At 36.0% G+C, this 23,594-nt stretch overlaps 1 protein-coding gene across 8 annotated transcripts in view; it reads right to left on the minus strand.

The window, feature by feature from the left end:
- Positions 1-23,594, minus strand: part of MAP2K5 (mitogen-activated protein kinase kinase 5) — a 260,015-nt gene that overhangs the window by 128,656 nt on the left and 107,765 nt on the right. For all 8 annotated transcript variants that reach the window (XR_010120698.1, XM_055278008.2, XM_055278010.2 and 5 more), the window contains exons 12-13: positions 17,579-17,640; positions 11,271-11,319 (exon numbers count right to left, since the gene is read on the minus strand). Coding sequence is in view for 7 of the 8 variants with exons in the window: in XM_055278008.2 (XP_055133983.1) it covers positions 11,271-11,319; positions 17,579-17,640 (111 nt within the window). In the remaining variant the exon portion in view is untranslated. The remainder of the gene's footprint in view (positions 1-11,270; positions 11,320-17,578; positions 17,641-23,594) is intronic.

Below are 23,594 nucleotides of genomic sequence, written 5' to 3' on the forward strand. Positions count from 1 at the left end.
TTTGTTTTAAAGAAATAACAAAAAATTATGGTAGATAACACTTACTTGGTACTTAATATATACCAGGAACTGGGCTAAGTGCATTATTATCATATGCATTACCTCATTTAATTCTCATTATAACCCTTGAGATAGGTACTATTATTAATCCCATTTTACAGAGGAGGAAATTGAGGTTCAAATTAATGAAATTACTTGCCCAAGGACACAAAACTAGAGGTTTCGACTAGTAAAGCTCTTAAGCCTTAACAAACTGCATTATATTTATGAGCTAAATCTTATTGCAGTAATAGGATGGATTATCCTAGCTTTGGCAGTGAATAGTTGGGTGATCTTGGGAAGTTCACAAAGAAAATAGCCCAGATGTTTTAAGTTCTTTATACTCACAGGCTAATTTTCTAAGAAAAGGAGATGTTAACAGGAAAGTGTGAGAAACGTTCTAACTATTCCCTCTCACTTAACCTCTTGCCTCTTTTCTTGAGAAATAATTATTTGACATAATAATAGCTGTTATATGCCAGGTACAATGCTATGACCTCAAAGAAGTTAAGAAGCTGACCCAAGGTCACATAGCTAAGATGAATTAAGAGGAAGAACCAGAACTTAAACCTGGGTCTGACCCTAAAACTAGAGCTTCTCCATTAGGCCACCAACCACTTTCCTATGACTTTTTCCTATGGCTTTTCCTATAACTAAGCAAGTTTTTTGGGCTGCTTGAGCCTTGATTGCTTCACCTAAGAATGGAGATACAATGATACCTCCTCACAAGATTATTATAACAATTAAATAAAATTATACATACAAGAGAGCTAACGCAGTAGCACATACAAGGTACTCAATAAATGATATTAGTAAAATGATTAATATTGTTATCATTATGATTGTACCCGATCAAGAAGGAACTTAATCTTCCACCAGCAAAAGAGTAGATTTGATTTCCATGGTGCTGATCACCTTCAACCATGCCTTTAGAGAAAGGAAGAGACATGGAGAGCTCTTCCAGCTGCTAAAGCTGTCTGTCCATTCTGCTTGGCAAAATGTCCCAAGGATAAATCTCTTACTTTAATACGAGAAAGGGGAACAAAAGATGACTTCCAATTTAGCCACATTACAAAAAGTTCCAGGAGAAAAACACTGTCCTCAGAAAATTCTGATTCAATGTATTCATCCAACAAATATCCACTGGCATACAACCAATGCCATAAATTCCTCTACCAACAGAAATGACCCTGTCATTCATCATACAGGTGCGCTCTCTCTCCCTCTGATAAGCTCCTAAACTTCAGGTTTGTGTCAGAGACAAAGCAATGATCAGAGCTAACTGTGGGGCTTGGTGAATCAAACATTCATCCACACACTGGGGGCATCTTGCTGGGTGGTTGGACAGAAGCTTACCCTAATGGATACTATAAAGACTGGTGAGCCAAAACACACAACAATCACACAATCTGCTTCAAATCCCAATCCCCTGCAAGGCAGAAGGCTTTTAGAGGTGGGTACTGGGAAAATAACCACCCTCTTCTGTTTGCATTTGTTCCTTGAATGACACAAGACATCTTTCCTTCTTTCTCCTCTAAGGCTTCCATTGATACTCATTTTCAGAATGGAAGAGAGTAATTTCCCTCTTACTGATTTCCTAACAGGGATGACTCTGCCTATGATCAAATCCTACCACAGAAGCATGGGAGAGAGAAAAACTAAGTCCAGGACAACCTTCTCTGATTAAGCTGACCTTCTGAATACAGGTAACTATAGAAAGATGATATATTCTTTTTTTGTTGTTTACATTAAGCTTTTAATTTTGAGATAACTATAGATTTACATAGTTATCTCAAAGTTTACATTTACAATGGTAAGAAATAATACAGACACACCCTGTATACCCTCCACCCAGTTTCCCCTAATGGTAACATCTTATAAAACTGTAGTATAGTATCACAACCAGGGTACTGACACTGATGGTCAAGATGGAGAACATTTCCATCACCATGAGGATGCCACATCTTGCTCCATTGTAAACATTCCCTCTGTCTCCCATCCTCTCATTAGCCCCTGGTAACCACTAACGTGCTCTCTGCATTTCTATAATTTTGTCATCTCAAGAATATTATACAAATGGAATCATACACTATGTAATCTTTGTGACTGGCTTTTTCACTCAGCATAATGATCTGGAGATTCATCCAGGTTGTGTGCATCAAGAGTTCGCTCCCTTCTATTGCTAAGCAGTAATCCATGGTATGAATTGCTTAACCATTCACCTGTTGAAGGACATCTGAGTTGTTTCCAGTTTTTGGCTATGATGAATAGAGCTGCAATAAACACTTGCGTACAGGTTTTTGTGTGAACAGAAGTCTTCATTTCTCTGGGATAAATGCCCAGCATTGCAACTGCTGGGTCATACGGTAGTGGCATGTCTAGCTTTCTTTCTTTTTTTTTTTAAATGTCAGCAGTGGGGCTGTATCATTTTACATTCCTACCAGCAATGTATTAGTGATCTAATTTTTCTGCATCCTCATTTGCTGTTGTTACTATTTTTTATTTTAGCCATTCTGATAGGTATATAGTAATATCTCATGGTGGTTTTAATTTGCATTTCCCTAAAGGCTAATGATATTGAACATCTTTTTCATGTGCTTATTTGCCATCTGTATATACTCTTCAGTGGAATGTCTCTTCATGTCTTTGCCCATTTTCTAATTGGATTGTTTGTTTTTCTACCATTGAGTTTTGAGAGTTCTTTATATATTCTAGGCACATATTCTTTTAAAAGAATACTTTTAAGACATGTAGCGTTTCTTGTCTCTTGAAAATCACAGTGTACTACAAATACAGAAATACCCTGTGATCACCCAAGGTAAATAGAATGAATGACCAATATGGGGAAAGAGGCTTAATTTCTCGAGATGTTCATTTGTGTGGATAGTGTCAGAGCTGGAGAAAAACCAACAACCTAGAGTCATAGTTTGTTTACCCTGTTAATGGGCTAAGTCTTTTTTTTCTTTAAAAAAAACATACACATTCACAAGTTATAATCTACTATAGCGCTGGATGTGATTAATATTTATTATATTTAAAGGACAATATGGAAATGATTTTTACACAGGAGATAGGGTGTTAACTGTGCTCTCAACACTAGCACTTGCATAACATAAATGCCTCCTTCCAGACCCATCTGATTAAACAGCCTGAGAGCTCAGGGAAGGAAGTACGCACATACTAGCTCTCTCATCATTACACATGGCAACATAAAACCTACTGGGAATGCCTCCTTTTAAATTGACTTGGGTTACTCAAACACTAACCAGTTCTTTTAAAAAAGTGATTGGGGCCGGGCACGGTGGCTCACGCCTGTAATCCCAGCACTTTGGGAGGCCAAGACGGGTGGATCACAAGTTCAGGAGATCGAGACCAGCCTGGCTAACACGGTGAAACCCCGTCTGTACTAAAAATACAAAAATTAGCCGGGCAAGGAGGCACGTGCGTGTAGTCCCAGCTACTTGGAAGGCTGGGGCAGAAAAATCGTTTGAACCTGGGAGGCGGAGGTTGCAGTGAGCCAAGATTGTGCCACTGCACTCCAGCCTGGGCGGCAGAGTGAGACTCTGTTTCAAAAAAATAAACAAACAAAAACTGTTCGATCCTCCAGAAAGCAAAAATATGTCATAGGTTATTTCAAAATTCACTATATAGTTAAGCACAAACTATGTAGATCTCTGCAAAAAAAAGATTGTTACAAAGCTTTATGCAAATTATATCTTTTAATAAATCATTAAAAATTAATCAGGTTAGTTTTCTATTGATAGCAATGCTTTCCAAGAATTCTTTTGTTGAAGAATCACTTTATCCAGAAAATAATCATTCCCTAATTTATTTTTGCCACAAATCCCAACTTTTACACACACTAACATACTATTTTAACTACCACCTTGACATCGAAATTTCTTTCCTAAGGAATTCAAACGTCTTACCTCTACCAAACCATTTCTCTTTTCCCATTTAATAAATATAACAAAATAATTTTGGAATATAATACAAATATTCTTATAACATTTTTAATCTTAAAATTTATACTGATTTCATTTAAAGGACAATATCAAATATATAATATTTACCTGCCTACACTATTTTGAACTGTTACCCTCTCACCTTCCAATTTTCTTCAAAATTCCTTCCTTAAAAAGGATGCCCTTAGATGGGACTGTCTTGTGCATTTTTTTGCAACTGCCTGTGGATCTACAATTATTTCACAATAAAAAGATTAAAAAAAAAAAACGTATTCTTGCTTTCCATCCAAGTTGTGACTTTATATGTCCTTATTATAATTCCTTATTAATTATAATACTTCATTTTCAGTGTCCCTGATACTTTAAAAACAGTTTCCCTTAAAGATGCCTTTTGATTTGATAACATCAGTCTGGTTTAGAAAGCAACATTTTCTTAGCTAAGGCAGACGGCTTTAATTTTCAATTATTTGTTTTATACTTTAGTCTCTTATCTTCAGTTCTAAAACATTTCATATTTCCTAGAATTTCCCGCTTTAAAGGAATACCTTAAATAATTTATATACATTAAGCACCTAGAACAGTGCCTGGTACACACTACATGCTTAATAGTCATTATTGTTATTATTTTCATCACAAAATCTACTCTTGGAAATTCTCCCCTCCCTTTTCTCTTTCTTTTCCTTTATGTCTCTCTGATTTCCTTTGTTCCCCACCTTATCAACATGTCACACTTCCTTCAGTCACGAAATCACAGAACCCAGAACCTTAGCTCTTGAATAAATCTGAGTGATCATCCAGCTACTCTTTCATAGTATATATGAGGGAACAGAGGCAAAGAGAACAGGAGTGATCTGCCTTTCTGGGGTCACCCAGTGAGGCAGTCAATCAGTAGGACTGAATTGGAAATGTCAGATAAAGCCTTATTCCTTCTTAGAAACTGAGCTTTTAAAATTGTCCAACAGGTTAAGTCAGCTCTGCACATACGCAGTTCTTGGTAATATCTCTGGGGAAAAAATTGGCTTAACTACAGAAAGAACTGTCCAATTTCCAGATGTTTCAAATTGTGCCAATGATAACAGCAACTTCTAAGTTTCTGTTTCTCTCCCCACTATCCTCCCTTCCCTGACCCTGTCTCTCTCTTTCTGGCATTGTAGATATCCTTTAAATCACGAGGGCTGGTTTTTTTTCTTGGGGTGGGGGCGTTGGCTGGCTGTTTTTTAAGCTACTGAGTTACTAGATCAAACCTAGGTAGGATTTGTTAGGAGCCATGAAGATACAGAAATAATGACAGAATCACCAAGACCCTTTGAAAGAATGGTTTGTCCTTTTGGCAGGGAAAACTTCTTTCTAGAGTGTCTACTGCACTGCTAAGATGTAAGAGGAGCTTTTCTCTGTAAATCTGGTTTACTTTTTAATTTTAAAATTTGGTTTACTGAGGCATAATTTATACACAGTAAAATTCACTCACCCTTTACAGGTGCACAGGTCTTTGTTTGCTAAAAAACACATATAATCATGTAACTACCACAAAAATCAAGCTACAGAACATTTCCAACATACCAAAATGTTCCTTCATGCCTTTACAGTCAACTCCTCCTCCACTGTTTGTCAACCAGTGATGTTGATGTTCCATCCCATAGGAAGGAAAATTGTATTTTGCTTTTTCCATGTATGTATTCTGCCTTTTCCAGAATGTCATATAAGTGGAATCACACAGCTGGTAACCCTTTGAGTCAGCCTCCTTCATTTAACATGAAGTATCTGATATTCACCCATGTTGTTTACATGTATCAGTAGCTTGTTTTACTGCTGAGTAATATTCCACTCTGTGGAGGTATTACAGTCTGTTTTTCCATTTACCAGCTGAAAGACATTTGGGTTGTTTCCAGTTTGGAGCTATTATGAATAAAGCCACTATAAAGAGTTGCCTAAAGTTTTTGTGTGGACATATGTTTTCCTTTCTCTTGGGTAAATATCTAGGAAGGAGACTGCTGAATCACGTTGCAAGAAATTGCCAAACTATTTTTCAAAGCAGCTGTGCCATTTTATATTTCTACAAGCAATGTATGAGAATTCTAATTCCTCTGTATTCTTGTCAGCACTTCATATTATCAGGCTTTTCGTTGTTATCTCTTTTCAGGGAAAGAAAGTAGCAAGAAGTATTTTTAGCATACTAAACTGTTAACAATTTAAGCAACCTTGACACCTCTCTTTCTCTTAAAAGTCACAAGCAATCCATCAGGAAATTCTACCGACTCTACATTTAAAATATATCCAGAATCACCACTTCTCCCCATCTTTATAACTATCTCCCTGATCTGGGCCCCTGAAACTTACCTGAATTACCAAAACATTTTCTTAACAGCTGATTCTACTCTTGTCCCCCACAGTCAGATACAAACACACTGGCCTCTTTGCTGTTCCACTAACACTCCGTGCACATCCTATGGTGTCTACTCTAACTGTTTCTCATATATCTACTTGACTAGTAACTCTCCCCTTTCAAGCCTTCCTTCCAAACTCATCTTCCCTATGAGGTTTCTTTGATTAATATGCAACCAACCCTTTGCCTCCCCTAAGCTCAAGCTACTTTTTCTTTTCTATTATTAACAACCCTCTAACACACTCTGTATTTTACTTATTTATTGTGTATATTATTGTTTAAGAAACATTTCCTAACCCACTCTATCACTGCTAGAATATGAGTTCTATGATCATAGAAATCTTTTGTTTCACGTATTGATGTGTTTCAAGTACTGTGAACAGTGCCTAGAACGTAGTAGGTATAAAATAAATAGTTGCTGAATGATCAAACTAACACTGGCTTTGGTATCTAAGATAGCACTAATTGGAAAGTCTGTGAGGCCAGATTTATAAAAGAGAAAAGCCAAGGGTAGAAAATAAAATTTGTAACATGTATACTGAAACTACAAGGCTTAGTTTCTTTAAACACAAATCTATCTGGCCAGCATTTGCCTACAGAATTTCTGCAAAAATGTCTTTTTAAAAAGTTCTCCTATTGGAGAAAGTAAATGAAACTAACGAGGTTCATATATACAAAAAAACTCCTGGCACACCAACTATATAGGTTTTTTTTTTCTTCTATAAACTTCTGCATCTGTGTAAGATGGCCCCAGAATGATTGCCGATTTTATTTTCTTAATCTAAGTTCTATTCTCATTACCCTTGCATTTCTATTTTTTATCCTCAGGGAAAGAGAGAGCAGTTACTACCAGGGCATTCTCACATCTTCCAAAGAAATGGCATAGGTGTTAATCTTGTATTTATGTTTGATGTGGGTAATGATGGCTATGACTGGAGCTGTAGGTTTATTAATATGCAGGGCTCTCACCTCATTAGTGGCGATGTATGTTTTGAAGTGAAGCTGCGATGTTTCCTGTAATGTCGGATCTGGCCTAACAGATTTTCTCACTGTTCATTTTCTTTGTTTTTACCCATAGTCAGCACATGCTATGCTTATAGTGCTCTCACATATGCCTTTTAATAAAGACAACTTTTCCACAGTAGTTAATTTGGTAGGCATTTCAAACATTTTTAATAATTATGTCCTCATGTGGAATTATCACGTTTGGTTTATTTTAGAGAAAAGATTTTCATGATTTTTGACTCAGTAATATAAAGTATAATAAACTCTCTCCCTGGCTTGGTTTTGTAGTGGTGTATTCTTATTAACTGAATAAAGTGATTAATTCATGGTAATAATAAAAACATGCCACATTCTTAGCATTCAATAGTTTATAAAGTCCCTGCACATATATCTCAACCAAATCTTAAAAAGAGCAAAATAAACAATAGTAACACCTGATTGAATATAACATTTGATGATCCATTATGAATAGCAACTGCTGTGCTTCAATTTCCAAAACAATTTCCAGTTAACATAATATACTATCAAATAAACTAACTTTTAGCAGACTAACAAGCCTCATGGGATGAGTAGTTTGCTGCTGCTTATTGCTCAGATTTCATTCTACTCTACAGTCCTCACTGGATATAAACTACGGGAGAGACTCCAGGTTTTCAAGAGTTTCTTTGGAAGCCATTAACTACGTTTAATAAATTCTGTAATACATTATTTATATATACACTTTCTATAGCTAAAATCCAGGACCACTGTATTCCAAGGAGGCCATATAAATGTGAGAAATAGTTTGTTCTCTTTTTTCATTAGACACTAAACACATCTCCATTTCTTAATCTTTTGAAATTTGTGCCCATAAGTACAAAGCAATTTCTTTTTTTATTTCTACTCTGGTTTTTAAGAACAGCATTATAAAATGATGATCAGAGAACAACATAGGTACTTAGACCAAGACAAAGGAGGAAGAGGTATAGATCGCTCATTAGTATTTCTCTTTCAGCATCTTCTTTTCATTGTCCTCTCACAATGCCTAAACCAGGCTCCCATAGCCCCTGCAGAAGGACCTCTGTTTTTGATTTGACAATGTGACACATGTTCAGCTAGAATTTCCATCATCATTCATTTAGAGAAAGCAAAAATGAGTACATGTGCTTTTAAGAAGGAACAGCAATGAGCTTATATAGCAAAAGTGCATAAACAAGTATATTACCTATTTAATTGCCTTAGCTGAACTTAAAAGCTCTGATCTTTAATTGCCTGATTGAACTGATCTAAAAAGCTACAATTTTTTAATCAAGAAGAAAATTAAATAGCTTTTTGGTAAATAAAAAGGCATCTTTAATCTTATTTTTATGGAATCCAAGTTATTAAATATGGACAAAACCTCTAAAATATTAAGTTAACAACTACTCAATCTAAGGTAAATTTCTCATTACAATGATTTACAAAAGTCTTCAGGGACACCTGGCTTCTTTGACGCTTCAGTAAAAACACATGCTTTTAAGTCCAGAAGGTAAAAGTTTCCATGAATAGCTGGGAAACTCAAAAGCTAAATATGAATACATTTAATGAGGTGTATTACCACAGGATATTTATTTCTGTAGTTGAGTGGCCATAACTACTGGGACATAACTGTTCATCTGCACTGCAATTCGTTAGTCTTTCCATTGAGACAGATGTAGATGCACACTCATTCACTGAAATTCCTTGAAAGGACTTGTCAGCCCTCTACCACTATTCCTACTGTGTCCCCAACAGATATCTTCTTCTCACAACAGGTGGCATTTTATAGCAGGCTACTCTCCATAGGAATTGGGCTGGCCAGCACCAGCTGAAAAAATAAGTACAGGCCCAGGATTCCCTTTTGAAACCTCTATGCTCTCCATCAGCCAAACAACTGCAGCCCTTGTCCGTCACTAACGAAAGAGCCCTTTCTTAGCCAAGTTGCAACCAGGGACGAAAAGAAGGACCTACTGGCTTCTGAGAGGCTCTGGTCAACCAAGCTTGGCCACAGTGATCATAAAGTGGTTATACTGAGAATCTGACCCTAGACATTATTTTTAGATCCAGACAAATCCATTTGAAACATGTCTATCAAGATCCCATTTCAAATGAAAAATTTATTTCTCCCAAACCCAGAGTAAAAATTAAAATAAAAAATTTAGATATAGGAATATGAAAGGTACATCAATTTATCAGCATGATTTATAATTTTAAAGAAGAAAAATCAAGATAATGGCAGAAGAACTATCCACTATAGTTCTTTGTGCTACTAAGATTCCTTCCTGCACAAAGTTATAGCTAGAGAGAGATTTCATTACAAGCCAGAATTAACCTGCATGCCCAGAGTACACAATGATCCTAACACTCACTTTCTAACAACACTCGAATTTCCAAGGCACTGTCCTTTTAAACAAAGCTTTACTATTAAGAGTGGATGTTTTTCCTTTAGTTCCTTTTGTCAAATGGATAGATGTCCATTTTTTAAAAAATCAATAAAATTTTGAGAACTGATCATTGGGTTAATTCTTATTAAAATGGCTATCACCACTTTATGGGTTGCTGGGTATGGGGAGGTAGAAGTACAGGGAATAGAAACAATATAAGTCATATCATGTTAAATACTGTTATCTCTTACTCTTGGTAGTCAAAAATGTTCAATTTTTTTTTCATCCACCGAATTTGTTTACACACTTATTTATACCCAGAGAAAGTAATACTAACAAAACTCACTCTCCCTACACCTACCTTTCGCACCAACTATACTCTAGAAACGGAGTGGACTGGCTTTAAAAAGAAATCTAGTCTATGATTCCATTTAGTCAGTATAAATACCTTCAAAAACCTGACTATTTTATTTGTCAAAATCTAGATAACCTCATTAAAAAGAAGGAGGATTTCAGAAGAAATGTGGAATCAGTAGGATATTAAAACCACCACGAAAGAAAACCCTTAGTGACAGGTATGACATCACAGTTGAAAATATCAGTTGTTTTCTCCATCTCACAGTTTATACCCTTAAAAGAAAAAACTTTCCTTTATTCACATCCAATGTGTATGCTGTTCCATTCCCCAAATGTACAAACAGCTAAGATGAGCAGATGTGTAAAATTAAACAGCACTGTTAGTAACACTAGGCCTTGAAGTTGCTTTGTTATAGTCTCTTTCTCACTTAATAATTTGCTCCAGATGAATTCAGATATTTTGGGAACGTTAAAAAAACAAAAGGAGATTCCTTTTGCAATATTCAACAGTTATCTGATTATTCTCTCATGTGTTCTGTTACTAGACAAGGGGACTATTCCTGATGCTTTCACCAATATCTTATTTAAAGTTTTACTTTTGCCCAGGCGCGGTGGCTCCCGCCTGAATCCTAGCACTCTGGGAGGTCAAGGTAGGAGGACTGCTTGAGGCTAGGGGTGTAACACCAACCTGGCCAACAGAGCAAGACCCCATCTTTAAAAAAATTAAAAATAAAGTTTTTCTTTCCAGGTATGTGAAGCAATCTCTTAAGGAACAGTGTGTGATGCTATCTGAAATGTTAATAGAAGGAAGGATGTAATTGTACAGAAAGCAAAGGTTTTGCATTAACAAGAGTTAAGTAAGACAAACAAGATCCTGTTATTTTCAAATACTATGAAATATCTTTTTACAAGTTTGACAAAGGTGATTCACAAAAACACACTACCAAGTTTATAATCTAAATGAGAGCAGTTGATGGAGAAAACAAGAAAAATAACATTTATAAAGCAGCCATCTTTTTGAGTACCAGATGTATTAGCTGGCTTAAATGTCAGAACACTTACTCACTTTAAAAATCAAGGTGTCTGGAAAGACCCAACCCCACCCCAAATTAAGTCCAAGCTTATAAGCCCAGCACATACCTCTATGTAAAATCTTTAAACTCCACAAATAAGTAAGGCCTTTAACAACCTAAATTTAGGAAAAAGAAAACAGTACAATTATCAATTATGGTTTAAGGAACTTTCCATATTTAAATATATTCAACATTTTTTTTTTTGAGACAGTGTGTCACCCTGTCACCTAGGCTGAAGTGCTGTGGGGTACAATCACTGCTCACTGTAGCCTTGACCTCCTGGGCTCAAGCAATCCTTCCACCTCAGCTGCCTGAGTAGCTGGGACCACAGGTGTGCCTGGCTATTTTTTTTTTTTGGTAGAAACAGGGATCTCACTGATGTTGCCTAAGCTGGTCTTGAACTCCTGGGCTTAAGTGATCCTCCTGCCTCAGCCTCCCAAAGTGCTAGGATTACAGGCATAAGCCACCACACCTGGCCTAACTCTTCCTTTAAAACTCTGTCAATCAATAAGCATTTACTGAACACCTCTCATTTCTGTGTGAGACTTTGCGGGAAAACCAAATGCAAAAGCCACGGTTCCTACCTTTAATGAGTTTATAATCTTCTGAAGATAAGGTACTCCAAATGAAAGAAATAAGTGCATGTGTATATAAAATAATCTGGAAGTACCTATGCTGAATTCATAATGATGCTAAGCCAGGCAAGGAGAGAGACAGGAAAAAGGGAAAATGGCTTTCTTAATTTTCCATACTTCTGTGTGTAAAACTTTTTTTGAAGTCATGACACTTATGACCAAGGAGAAATGTTTCTTCTTAGACAGGATCTCACTCTGTTGCCCAGGCTGGAGTGCAGTGGTGCAATCATAGCACACTGTAATCTCAAATTCCTGGGATCAAACAATCCTCCCACCTCAGCCTCCTGAGTAGATGGGACTACAGGTGGACAGCACCATACCCTGCTAATTTTAAAATATTTTTTATAGAGATGTGATCTTGTTTTGTTGTCAAGGCTGGTCTTGAACTCCTGGCCTCAAGGGATCCTCCTGCCTTGGCCTCCCAAATCCGTGGGACTACAGGTGGGAGTCACCACGCCTGGCCTGGAGAGACATTTTTAAAAAGTTAACTAATGAAATAAGGCAGTGGGTAGAATAGAAACTGCTTTTCCCATCAGGAGTCAGAAAGGCTTACTAAGGTGTTACGTCTTGAGTAACAGATTTACTTAAATGAAAAAAAGAGAAGGAAGTGTTTAGGTCAAGGTAAAAATATATAATCAAAGTACTGGGGCAATGTACTCTTCAAAAATTTCAAAGTCATGAAAGACAAACACTGAGGCATTAGAGAGACATGACAACCAAATGCAATGAATAATCCTAGACTGGAGTAGGACCAGAATTTTTTTTCTTTTGTCTATACAGGGTATTATTGGACAATTGGTGAAATTTGAATAAGGGCTGTTGAGTAGATAATAGTATTGTATCGATACTAGTTTCCTGATTTTAATCAGTGATTATGTAAGATAATGTGTTTGTTCTTAGGAAATAGATACCTAACATATTTTGGGATAAAGGCCATGATATCTGTAACTTATTTTCAAATGTTTCAGGAAAAAATATGTTTACAGATTTTTAACCAAATATGGTAAACTGTTAACAACTGGGGAATATGGGCGAAGCATCTGTGGGAATTTTTTGTATTAGTCTCACAACTTTTCCGTAAGTTTAAAATAATCTCAAAATAAAACGGTCCCCCCCAAATTTATAAAGTATATTGGGGCAGGAAAGAACGAAGTATATCAAGATGGTCCTCGTAAGCCAGTCTGGCTGGTGCAAAGCATATATGTTGACAAGGCAAAGTATTTTTTTTTTTTTTTTTTTTTTTGAGACAGAGTCTCGCTCTGTCGCCCAGGCTGGAGTGCAGTGGCGCGATCTCGGCTCACTGCAAGCTCCGCCTCCCGGGTTCACACCATTCTCCTGCCTCAGCCTCTCTGAGTAGCTGGGACTACAGGCGCCCGCCACCACGCCCGGCTAATTTTTTTTTTTATATTTTTAGTAGAGACGGGGTTTCACCGTGGTCTCGATCTCCTGACCTCGTGATCCACCCGCCTCGGCCTCCCAAAGTGCTGGGATTACAAGCGTGAGCCACCGCGCCCGGCCAAGGCAAAGTATTAAAAGGGCAGGTCAAGGAAATAAAATGAGAATATACAAACATCTGAATTAGATTTGCATTTTTCACTCTCATAGCCTGAGTTAAGAATAATTAGTTGAATGAGATACTGAAAAAAAGATGTTTCCATGACCCTAAGTATATGGGTTACACACTATGTGGAAAATTTAATCAGTGGTCACCATTAAAAACTTAAAAAATCTTTATGTATAAATTGCTGTAAAAGGAAATGCACATGTTTTATTCATAACCATTGACCCTATATGCACATGAGCTTGTGAACTTACCAATTTCAAGGTTGACTATTCATAATTAGACACCAGATACACTGAACAAATCACTATTAGTCAAAATTTACTGTAAGATTTAAAAGTATTCATCACTATAGAGAATTCTGGGTAAGTCAGGACTATAAGAACAAGAAAACCTACCATTACCCTGAGAAATAAATGAGTGGTTTACATATCTTGAAAATGGTAAGAAGAGGTTAGGGGCTAAATATGTAAGAATTCTAGTTGATCAAGGAAGCCTAAGAGCAACTGTGAAATAAGAAATGCAATGGGAGAAACCCAATTTCCAAATACTAAAGATCTAGAAGACAAAATCTATATCAATTAATACTGAGCAGAGGTTAACATATTTTAATTGTTCTCAAAGGGTGCAATGTGCTCCTGAAAGATTTGCTAACATAGATTCATCAATTCTAGTATATGTTTGTCTATTCTAAGGGAACAGCATACATTTTTATAGCAAATGACTTGTTCCAGAGTTTGGAAATAACTGGCATTACAATAAAACACATGTATTCTGGACAGGAAGACAATACAGAAAGAAAATATCAAAATATTAATAATGATAATTTTATCACAGAAGGAAATATAACAAAAATATTTCTTTAAATGTTTATAAAAATTAACATCCATAATAAAACAATTTTCTCTTTGAGTAATAGGAGGAGGTCATCTTATTTAGCATGGAGGTGATCATCTCCATTCTGAGGAAGAAGGGTTAAAATTTTCAACGTACAGGCTTAGGTGCATGTTATAAAAACTATCCATTAAAGATAGTTCACCACTAAAAATTGGTTCCATACAAAATGAATTTTCAGAAAACATGTAGGGGAAGGCAATCCAATATATTCTGATTGTCAGGTAGAAAAAAGTAAAACAAATACTGATTTTATAATATTTGCTAAAATTATTCATTTTGTTAGAGATTCAAAAAGAAAATACTCTTATTATTTATCAAAATACACTACATTTTCCTTTAGAAACATGTAAATTCTGGTGAAAAAGGAGCTAGAAATCTGTGAACTGAAAATCTAAAGGATATTATTGGTATTCAGCAGCCTGGGTTTCACAACAATGACTTGACAAAGCCTTGACACTAAAAGTACTTATATCTGTTGTCAATCACTTGCTCCTTGACATGTCAAGTGCACCTCCTTTCAGGGACAACTTCAATCAACATTAGCACTCAAAATACAGTACACAATGTCACTGCTTCAGAAATGAGAAGAAAAATAGAATGTGTTAGGTGACAGGGAAAGGCAGAAAGGCATTCCTCTTTATAGAAGACCAGATTCAAATAGATAGCAGAGAAAAACCACTGAGCCACTGAGTAAGTTGGAAGGTTGAAATCAGGTATATATAAATTCCTTTGGGAAAAAAAAAAAAACTCTCTTGCCATACATTTTACAAGAGAAAATTTGAATAACATATCACAGAGGTCGACAGAGGTCCATGCAGTAATGAACCTTGGACCTATGAACCTGCCTTGCATGCCAGATTATTAGACCCCAGAAAATAAAGTTAATTTGGGAAAAGAGAGATACCTAAAGACATGAAAAGAATCTGAAGCAATTATGTTGCTCCATTATTCTCTCATTCATAAGTCTCTTTTTTTATTTTTTAGCCTAGCTCTTTCTTCCACTCCTGCCTCTATTTTTTTTCTCTCATTCTGTTAGGAAAACACACTGAGAAAGCAAGTGGTCTGGTGTCAGACAGCCCTGTGTTCAAATTTGTACTGACCAATTAGATGATAACTCTGGGCAAGCTGGTTAACTTTTCCAAACCTCATCTTGCATGTGCACAGAGTATGTTCAATAATCCACACTTAACAAGGTGGCTGTAAAGGCTAAATGACATAATATTTGTATAGAAAGCACGCAACAGTGATTGGCACAGGAAGTATTCAATATACACCTATTTCCCTACTCTCTCTTTCTGATTCTGTTGCTTTTGACTTGGCAATAGCACCCTTGTGCTTTCTTGGCCTCAATGAGGGAACTCAAGGGAAAGATGTTGATGCCATCTTCAGTACACCTTTAGAGAGATGACCAAGGATACTGGGAACACAATCAGACTATGGGAATATTTAGTTTACACACCATAGCCCACAGCCCATCAATTTGCTAGTCTTATTTTGACTAGTACAACCCTCCTGGTGCCAGGTATTAGCCATGGGCCAATCTGGTGTTTGTCAGCTGCAACAAGTGATAATCCAAATTTGCAGCCTACTCATGATACATACAAAAAAAAATACACTTTGGAGGCATTATATAAACACAGGCTCCTGCAGAATTTAGCATGGAGGTGATCATCTCCATGGCAGACAAAGAGCAAAATTATTAAAAGCATTTCTTCTACTCCAGCTGTAAGTAGTTTTCATTACTATGACCTGATGAGCCATAAAAGCTGGAGAAATTGGACACATATTTAGGGGAGAAAACCCGTAATTAAAAAAAATGTAAGGGCAAATATAAATAATCCTTCAGAGTAGCTCTTACTTTAATGCCTTTCACTAAAATAATTTGTGTCATATTTTCATTCACTTAATAGGCAAGCCCTGTATTTGATGCTGAATTATTTTTTCTGCTGACTCTATTCACTTCAACAGTCTTACTACTCCAGTAGAATTGAAAAGATAGATGGCCTTGTGTGGATGCCCTAAACAAGAGGGAAGTAAGATTTATGAAGTTCAGGAAGAACATGCTTCTCTACTGAAGATGGCAGATTTCTATTTTTGCCAAGTTCCATAGATAACTGAGTATACAGAAGTTGTATACTTTTTTCTTTTTCAATTGGTATCCTTGCCTTTTTTTGCCCTTTATTATACATGTTATTAAACTTTACAGCCAAGAACTGCCAAAAGCCACAAAGCATTCATTCTCTCCTGGGATTAGAACAGGAAATGAAACATTTTTATTTTCATCTAAAATAGTGATTTAAGTACTCAAATTTCATACTAATCTACCTACACATGTAGATGAGAAGCTACTTAGCAGCAATAGCATCAGAAAAGAAAGTTCTCATCACCCAGGGCAGTTCACACTAATAATTAGAAAGAAAAAAGGAAAGCTGTGAATTACAATGAACTAAGACTAAATAAGTGTCCATGTTGGATTAAAGAATTTGAGTTGTCAGTTTGATGTATAATGAATGTGAAAATCAGCCATTTAATTAAATGGTACATGGTACAATCACTTTGTTCTGCATTAAACCACTGAAGTTATCACAGTGCCTTTAGTTTAGCAATTGTTTACTATTACACCACCTCATGACTTCTCTTAGACACTGTTTAACCTACATTATTATAAATGTGAAATATGGAACTTATGAGAACATTATAGTAATGTTAGCTTAGTTTATATATTTCATCAGTATATTAGTGCATATAGAAAATACAAGAATATGGGAAAACTGCTTTAAATCACAAAGGGAATAAATTTCTAGATGTAGATGATGAAAAAAATTAAAAACCAAGAACATAAAGACTGCAAAAAATCTTTACTAATACTACTTTGTTCTTAACAAATTAATATTTTCTCATAGACTGCTTTAACAACTAAGACTTTTTAAGTATTTGCTAATCATATGCTAATCATAACTACAAAATGTAAAAACAAAACAAAAAAAAGCATTTTTTTTTTTTTTTAAGAAGAAGTTGGAAATTTTACAAGTCAACAAGAACACCAAGGTCCCTGCAAACACATGAAACGAGAACAGGTTGGAGCACATAAGCATGTGACTATGTTGTGATGGTGGGTGGGCTGGTCTATGAAAAGAAGAACAAAACAGGAGAAAGTCAAGAAGGTCTTGGGAGCCAACTGGGATTGAAGAACAAGAAAAAACATTGAGAATGTAAGAAGAATGAGCTTGATTAGAAGAATTAAATCACTCAAATTTCCTAACACTGAAGCCATATACTTACTGCTACTGCAATTCTTCCAAGGACATGTTCTGGCATTTTCCTATATACATCCAAAGATCCCCCTGTAGAGATAAACATGCCATGTTACTACAAATGAAATTACCAGAACAATGCACTGGGCTTCTCCTATGTATTCACTGTGAGAATATGTTTTTACACTTCCTACACCACGCGTTGGATGTGTAGTATAAAACTTGTTTTTAGTCCAATGTTATCTATAACATAATCATACTTCCTGATGAAGTATAACTAGATATTTCCATTTTATTCTGAAGTGTATAGTCACATACATGAAAAACCGAAAGAAACTAGTCAAGGGCAAGCTAAGAAACTACACTTTATGTAAAGTTAAATACATACACAAAATTATAAAGATCAATATGACAATTACATTTAGTTGCCTGCCTTTTGTAACAGTTTTTCTCAAATGTAAACCAGGGTAATATCTTAGAATTTTCACATTAATCCAACAAAAGCTGGAATATATGCAAAGAACCACTACTTTGCTCATTAATGATATGATTATGAGATCTATTTTAACAATATGTAATAACTTTTCTTTAAGAGTCAAATTGAGGTACACAGTCTTTCAGTTCTATAAAAAAATTGTATTCCAGAGTATTTGACAAATATTTTTTCCTATCAGAGGCTAAAAATTCTTATTTAATGCTTTATTACTGGATGATTTATAAGTATGCCTCATAAGGTACTAAACATGAAGTATGTCATTCTTTTGAAATGCAAATGTGAATATTTTCATATGTCAAATTTTCATAAAGCTAAACATCAGAGAAAATATTATCTGTAAAAAATCGTGTATTCATATACAAACATATGTATACAAGTATACATATATATGCATATAGACACATGCATATATATATATATATGGCTACTGGCTTTATATTTATCCCATTTAAAGCAGATAGAGAAAAATGATCAGTCTTAGTTAAACTTTGCTTGTAGTTTGCAGATTTGAACAAGAAACTGGGAAACCACTGTGTAACTAAACATTACACTTTGGCTCTCAGTGCTACTGGGAAGATAATGAAAAAAAGACATTTCTGATATGAACTGAACCACCCTTATTTACCAAAATGACATTTTTATTATAGATGTAATAAAAGTGAGAATACAGCAGAAAAACATTTTATGTTCTCATTGATCTTTCAGATAAATTGGCAGTACCAAGGATAAACAGAATAAAAAAGATCAAGCTTTACATGCTGGTATTTGAAAGACTGACAAATGCAGCTTACTGGACCAATCCCTTATGAAGTGAATGACCTGAATGGCTCAAAACTAGGAGGTGAAAACCCATCCACATGTACCAGTAACAACTTCTAAGAGGAGATTTACTTTTACCAAGTATATAAATCAGGGCTTAATTAACTAAATGGACAATGGTTTCAACAAGCTAAACCTAAAAAACAAAGATTACCTTACCACCATTATCAGTAGAAGAAGCCAAAAAGGAATCTAATTTTGAGGTAGTTCACTGGTTTTTAACCTCAGTTAGACCCGCTTTCCTTAACTATCCATATGGCTAAATCTTTACACAGCTGGCTCTGTGCTATCATTGATTCATTTTGTCCTTTTCATGTCCATTAGAGATAAACGTCATAGGTGAAAAAATGATGTAGCAGATCCACTCAGGATTAAGAGTTCCTGTTAAGTTTGATGAGTTCTTTTTCTGCAATTCAGTAACTCTTATCAGGTTAAAAATGGCAGAAGGGGTTGGTTTAATTTTTCTCTGTTTTATTATCATTTCTATTTTACAGATCTATCAAAAATGGCAACTGTTGGACCTATCAAACATTAGGGCAGGAAAGCTCATAAAAGATCAGTCCAGCAACTTTACTTGACAGGTGGGAAAAACAGTCCCAGTGATGTGAATGTTCTAGCTAAAGCCATGAGTCAGCTGATGGCAGAGCTCAGAGAAGACCTGAACCTTTGAAGTTTCAGAAGTTAAAGACTTAAAAGGTGGCCAGGCATGGTGGCTCACACCTGTAACCCAGCACTTTGGGAGGCCAAGGCAGGAGGATCACTTGAGGTCAGGAGTTTGAGACCAGCCTAGGAGACATGGCAAAACCCCATCTCTACCAAAAATATAAAAATTAGATGGGCAAAGTGGTGTACACTACTCTGTAGTCCCAGCTACTCAAGAGGCTAAGGCAGGAGAATTGCTTGAACCCGGGAGGTGAAGGTTGCAGTGAGCAGAGACTGTGCCACTGCACTACATCCTGGGTGACAGAGCAAGATCCTGTCTCAAAACAAAACAAAACAAAACAAAACAAAAGAAAAAAATTTAAAAGCCTTCCCCATGACGTGACATAGCTTGAGAATCACACATGAACTTTTTGCAGTTTAAAAAGTCTCATGCAATGTGATACTACTATGATGCAAATTGACAGAATTTAATTTTAGCTGAGATGGTGGTATTCAAGGCATTCAGAAACTCATTCATCTGTGGCTTGGTAGGTTTGAACTTTTTGCTCGTGATTTCAAAGTTACTGGTTTGTTCTCTGTGATCTGTCACTTTTCTTTGTTCCCTGAAGTAATATGTAACCAAATTGAAATTCTGAAGTTGAAAAGTATAATAACTGAAATGAAAATTTTTAGAGAGGATCAACAGCATATTTGAGACAGCAGAAGAAAGAATCAAGGGAGGTAAAGATAGGTCAATGGAGATTATGCAGTCTAATGACGAAAAGAAAAGAAAATGAAGAAAAATGAACACATTCTCAGAGACCTATAAAATACCATCCAGTATACAGACATATGCATAATATGAGATCAGAAAGAGAGGAGAAAAGGAAAGGAGTGGAAAGAATATTTGAGAAAACAATGACCCCAAACTTCCTAAATTTGATTTTAAAAAGTGAATCTACACATCCAAGAAGCTCAGTATACTTCATATAGGATAAACTCAAAGAGATCTATATCTATACACATTATTATCAAACTATCCATAGCCAAAGACAAAAAAAAAATCTTGAAAGCAGCAAGAGAAGTGACATTTCAATTACAAATAATCCTCAGAAAGAACAAGAGCTGATTACTCATCAGAAACCAAAGGTCAGAGGCAGGGGAATGACATATTTGAACAGCTGAAAGAAAAAGATTATAAACCAAAAATTCTATATCCAGCAAAAACTGTTCTACAAAACTGAAGGAGAAATTAAGATACTCTCAAATAAACTGGGAAATTTATCTCAGAATACTGAGAACTAATCATTAGTTGACCTACCCTACAAGAAATAAAATACAGTCTTTCAGACTGAAAGAATTTTAGATTGAAGTTAAAAGACAGTAACTCAGATCCACATGAAGAAATAAGGAACACTGGTAAAGGTAACTGCATAGGCAAATATAAAAGACAGGATAAATGTATGTTTTGTTTGTATCTCTTTTGTTCTGTATGACTTAAGAGACAATGGCATAATTTTAAATTTGTGTCGGACACACAATGTATAAGAATGTAACATATGACAATAACAGCATAAAAAAAGATGAGAAGAAATTAAGCTATACAGAAGCAAAGTTTTTGTATACTATTTTTTTTTTGAGATGGAGTCTCTCTCTGTCACCTGGTCTGGAGTGCAGTGGCGCAATCTCAGCTCACTGCAACCTCTGCCTCCTGGATTCAAGCTATTCTCCAGCCTCAGCCTCCCAGGTAGCTGGGATTACAGGCGTGCAACACTGAGCCTAGCTAATTTTTGTATTTTTTTTAGTAGAGACGAGGTTTCACCAAATCAGTCAGGCTCATCTCGAACTCCTGACCTCAGGGGATCCGCCCACCTCGGCCTCCCAAAGTGCTGAGGTGGGTGGATCCCCTGAGGTCAAGAGTTCGAGACCAGCCTGACCAACATGGAGAAACCCTGTCTCTACTAAAAATACAAAATCAGCCGGGCACGGTGGCACATGCCTGTAATCCCAGCTACTTCAGAGGCTGAGGCAGGAGAATGGCTTGAACCCAGGAGGCAGAGGTTACTGTGAGCTGACATTGCGCCATTGCACTCTAGCCTGGGCAACAAGAGCGAAACTCCGTCTCAAAAAAAAAAAAAAGAAAAAAATTTTAAACAGAGAAACTGACAAACTTTTAGCTACATTGACCAAGAAAATAAGTGAGGAGACTCAAGTAATTAAAATCTGGAATGGAAGAGGGAACATTACTACCAACTTTGCAGAAATAAAAAGGATTATAAGAGATTTTTCAGAACTGTGTATCAATAAATTAGATAACCTAGATGAAACAGATTAATTCTGAGAAAAATACAAACCACCAAAACTGACTCAAGAAAAGATAAAAAATCTGACTAAACCTGTATATAAAGAGATTGAGTTGGTAATAAAAAAAACTAATCACAAATATTATTCAGCTTTTAAAAGGAAGAAAATTCTGACACATGCTACAACATGGATGAATCTTAAGGACATAATGCAAAATGAAATAAGCCAGGCACAATAAGACAAATACTGTGTGATTCCAATTATATGAGGTGGTAACTAGAGCAGTCACATAGAGACAGAGTATAATGCTGTTTGCCAGGGGCTGGGAGCCGGGGTGAATGAGGAGTTCTTATTTAATAGGTATAGAGTTTCAGTTTTGCAAGACAAAAAGAGCTCTGGAGATGGATGGTGGTGACAGTTGCACAACCATGTTAATGTACTTAATGCTGCTGAATTATATACTTAAAATGGCTGATACAGTTTGAATATTTGTCCCCTTCAAAACTCATGTTGAAATCTCACTCCCAATGTTGAAGATGGAATTGCAATGCTCCTAACACAAAGAAATGATAAATGTTTGTGGTCATGCATATCTCCATTACTTTGAGTTGATTACTACACATTGTATGCTTGTGTCAAAATATTATTATGCATGTACTCCATAAATATGTACAATATTATGGACCCATAGAAATTTTGATTTATTTATTTATTTTGAAACAGTCTCTGTCACCCAGGCTGGAGTGCAGTGGCATGATCTTGGCTCACTGCAACCTCCAGCTCCTGGGTTCAAGTGATTCTCCTGCCTCAGTCTCCCAAGTAGCTGGGATTACAGGCATGTGCCACCACGCCTGGCTAATTTTTCTGGTACTTTTAGTAGAGATGAGATTTCACCATGTTGGCCAGGCTGGTCTTGAACTCCTGACTTCCAGTGATCCACCTGCCTTGGCCTTCCAAAATGCTGGGATTACAGGCGTGAGCCACCCTGTCCAGCCCATAAAATTTTTTTAAAAAAGAATTAACATGAATCCTTCATAAACTCTTTCAAAAAATAAAAGAGGTGGCAACACTTCCGAACTCATTCTATAAGGCCAGAATTATCCTGATACCAAAATCAGACACTGACATCACAAAAAAAGAAAACTAGACCAATGTCCCTCATAAATATGAATACAAAAATCATCAAGAAAATACTAGCAAACTGAGCCCAGGAACATATAAAAAGAATTACACATCATGACTAAGTGGAATAATTCCAACACTGCAAGACTGGTTCACTTTGCAAAAATCAATTAATATAGTATACCATACATTAATAGAATAAAGGACCAAATATGCACGATTATTTCAATAGATATAAAGCAGGCATTTGACAAAATTTAATACCTTTTCATGATTTAAAAAAAAATACTCAACAAACTAGAAATAGAAGGGAATTTCCTCAACCTGACAAAGGACAACTATTCCAAACCCATGGCTAACATCATATTTAATGGTGAAAGACTGAAAGCTCTCCCTCTAAGATCAGGAACAAGAGAAGGATGTCTGCTCTCATCAGTCTACTCAACATTGTACTGAAGGTTCTAGCCAGGGTAATTAAGGAAGAAAAGGAAATAAAAGACATCCAGAATTGAAAAGAAAGCACTAAAACTACCTCTCTTTGCAGATGGCATTATCTTGTATATAGAGAACCTTCAGGAATCCACAAAAAGCTATTAACGTTAGTAAACAAGTTCAGCAAAGTTGCAGAATACAAGATCAATATACGAAAATCAATTACAGT

The sequence above is a fragment of the Symphalangus syndactylus genome, chromosome 5 (genome assembly GCF_028878055.3).
Source record: "Symphalangus syndactylus isolate Jambi chromosome 5, NHGRI_mSymSyn1-v2.1_pri, whole genome shotgun sequence".
In the NCBI taxonomy this organism is placed as follows: Eukaryota; Metazoa; Chordata; class Mammalia; order Primates; family Hylobatidae; genus Symphalangus; species Symphalangus syndactylus.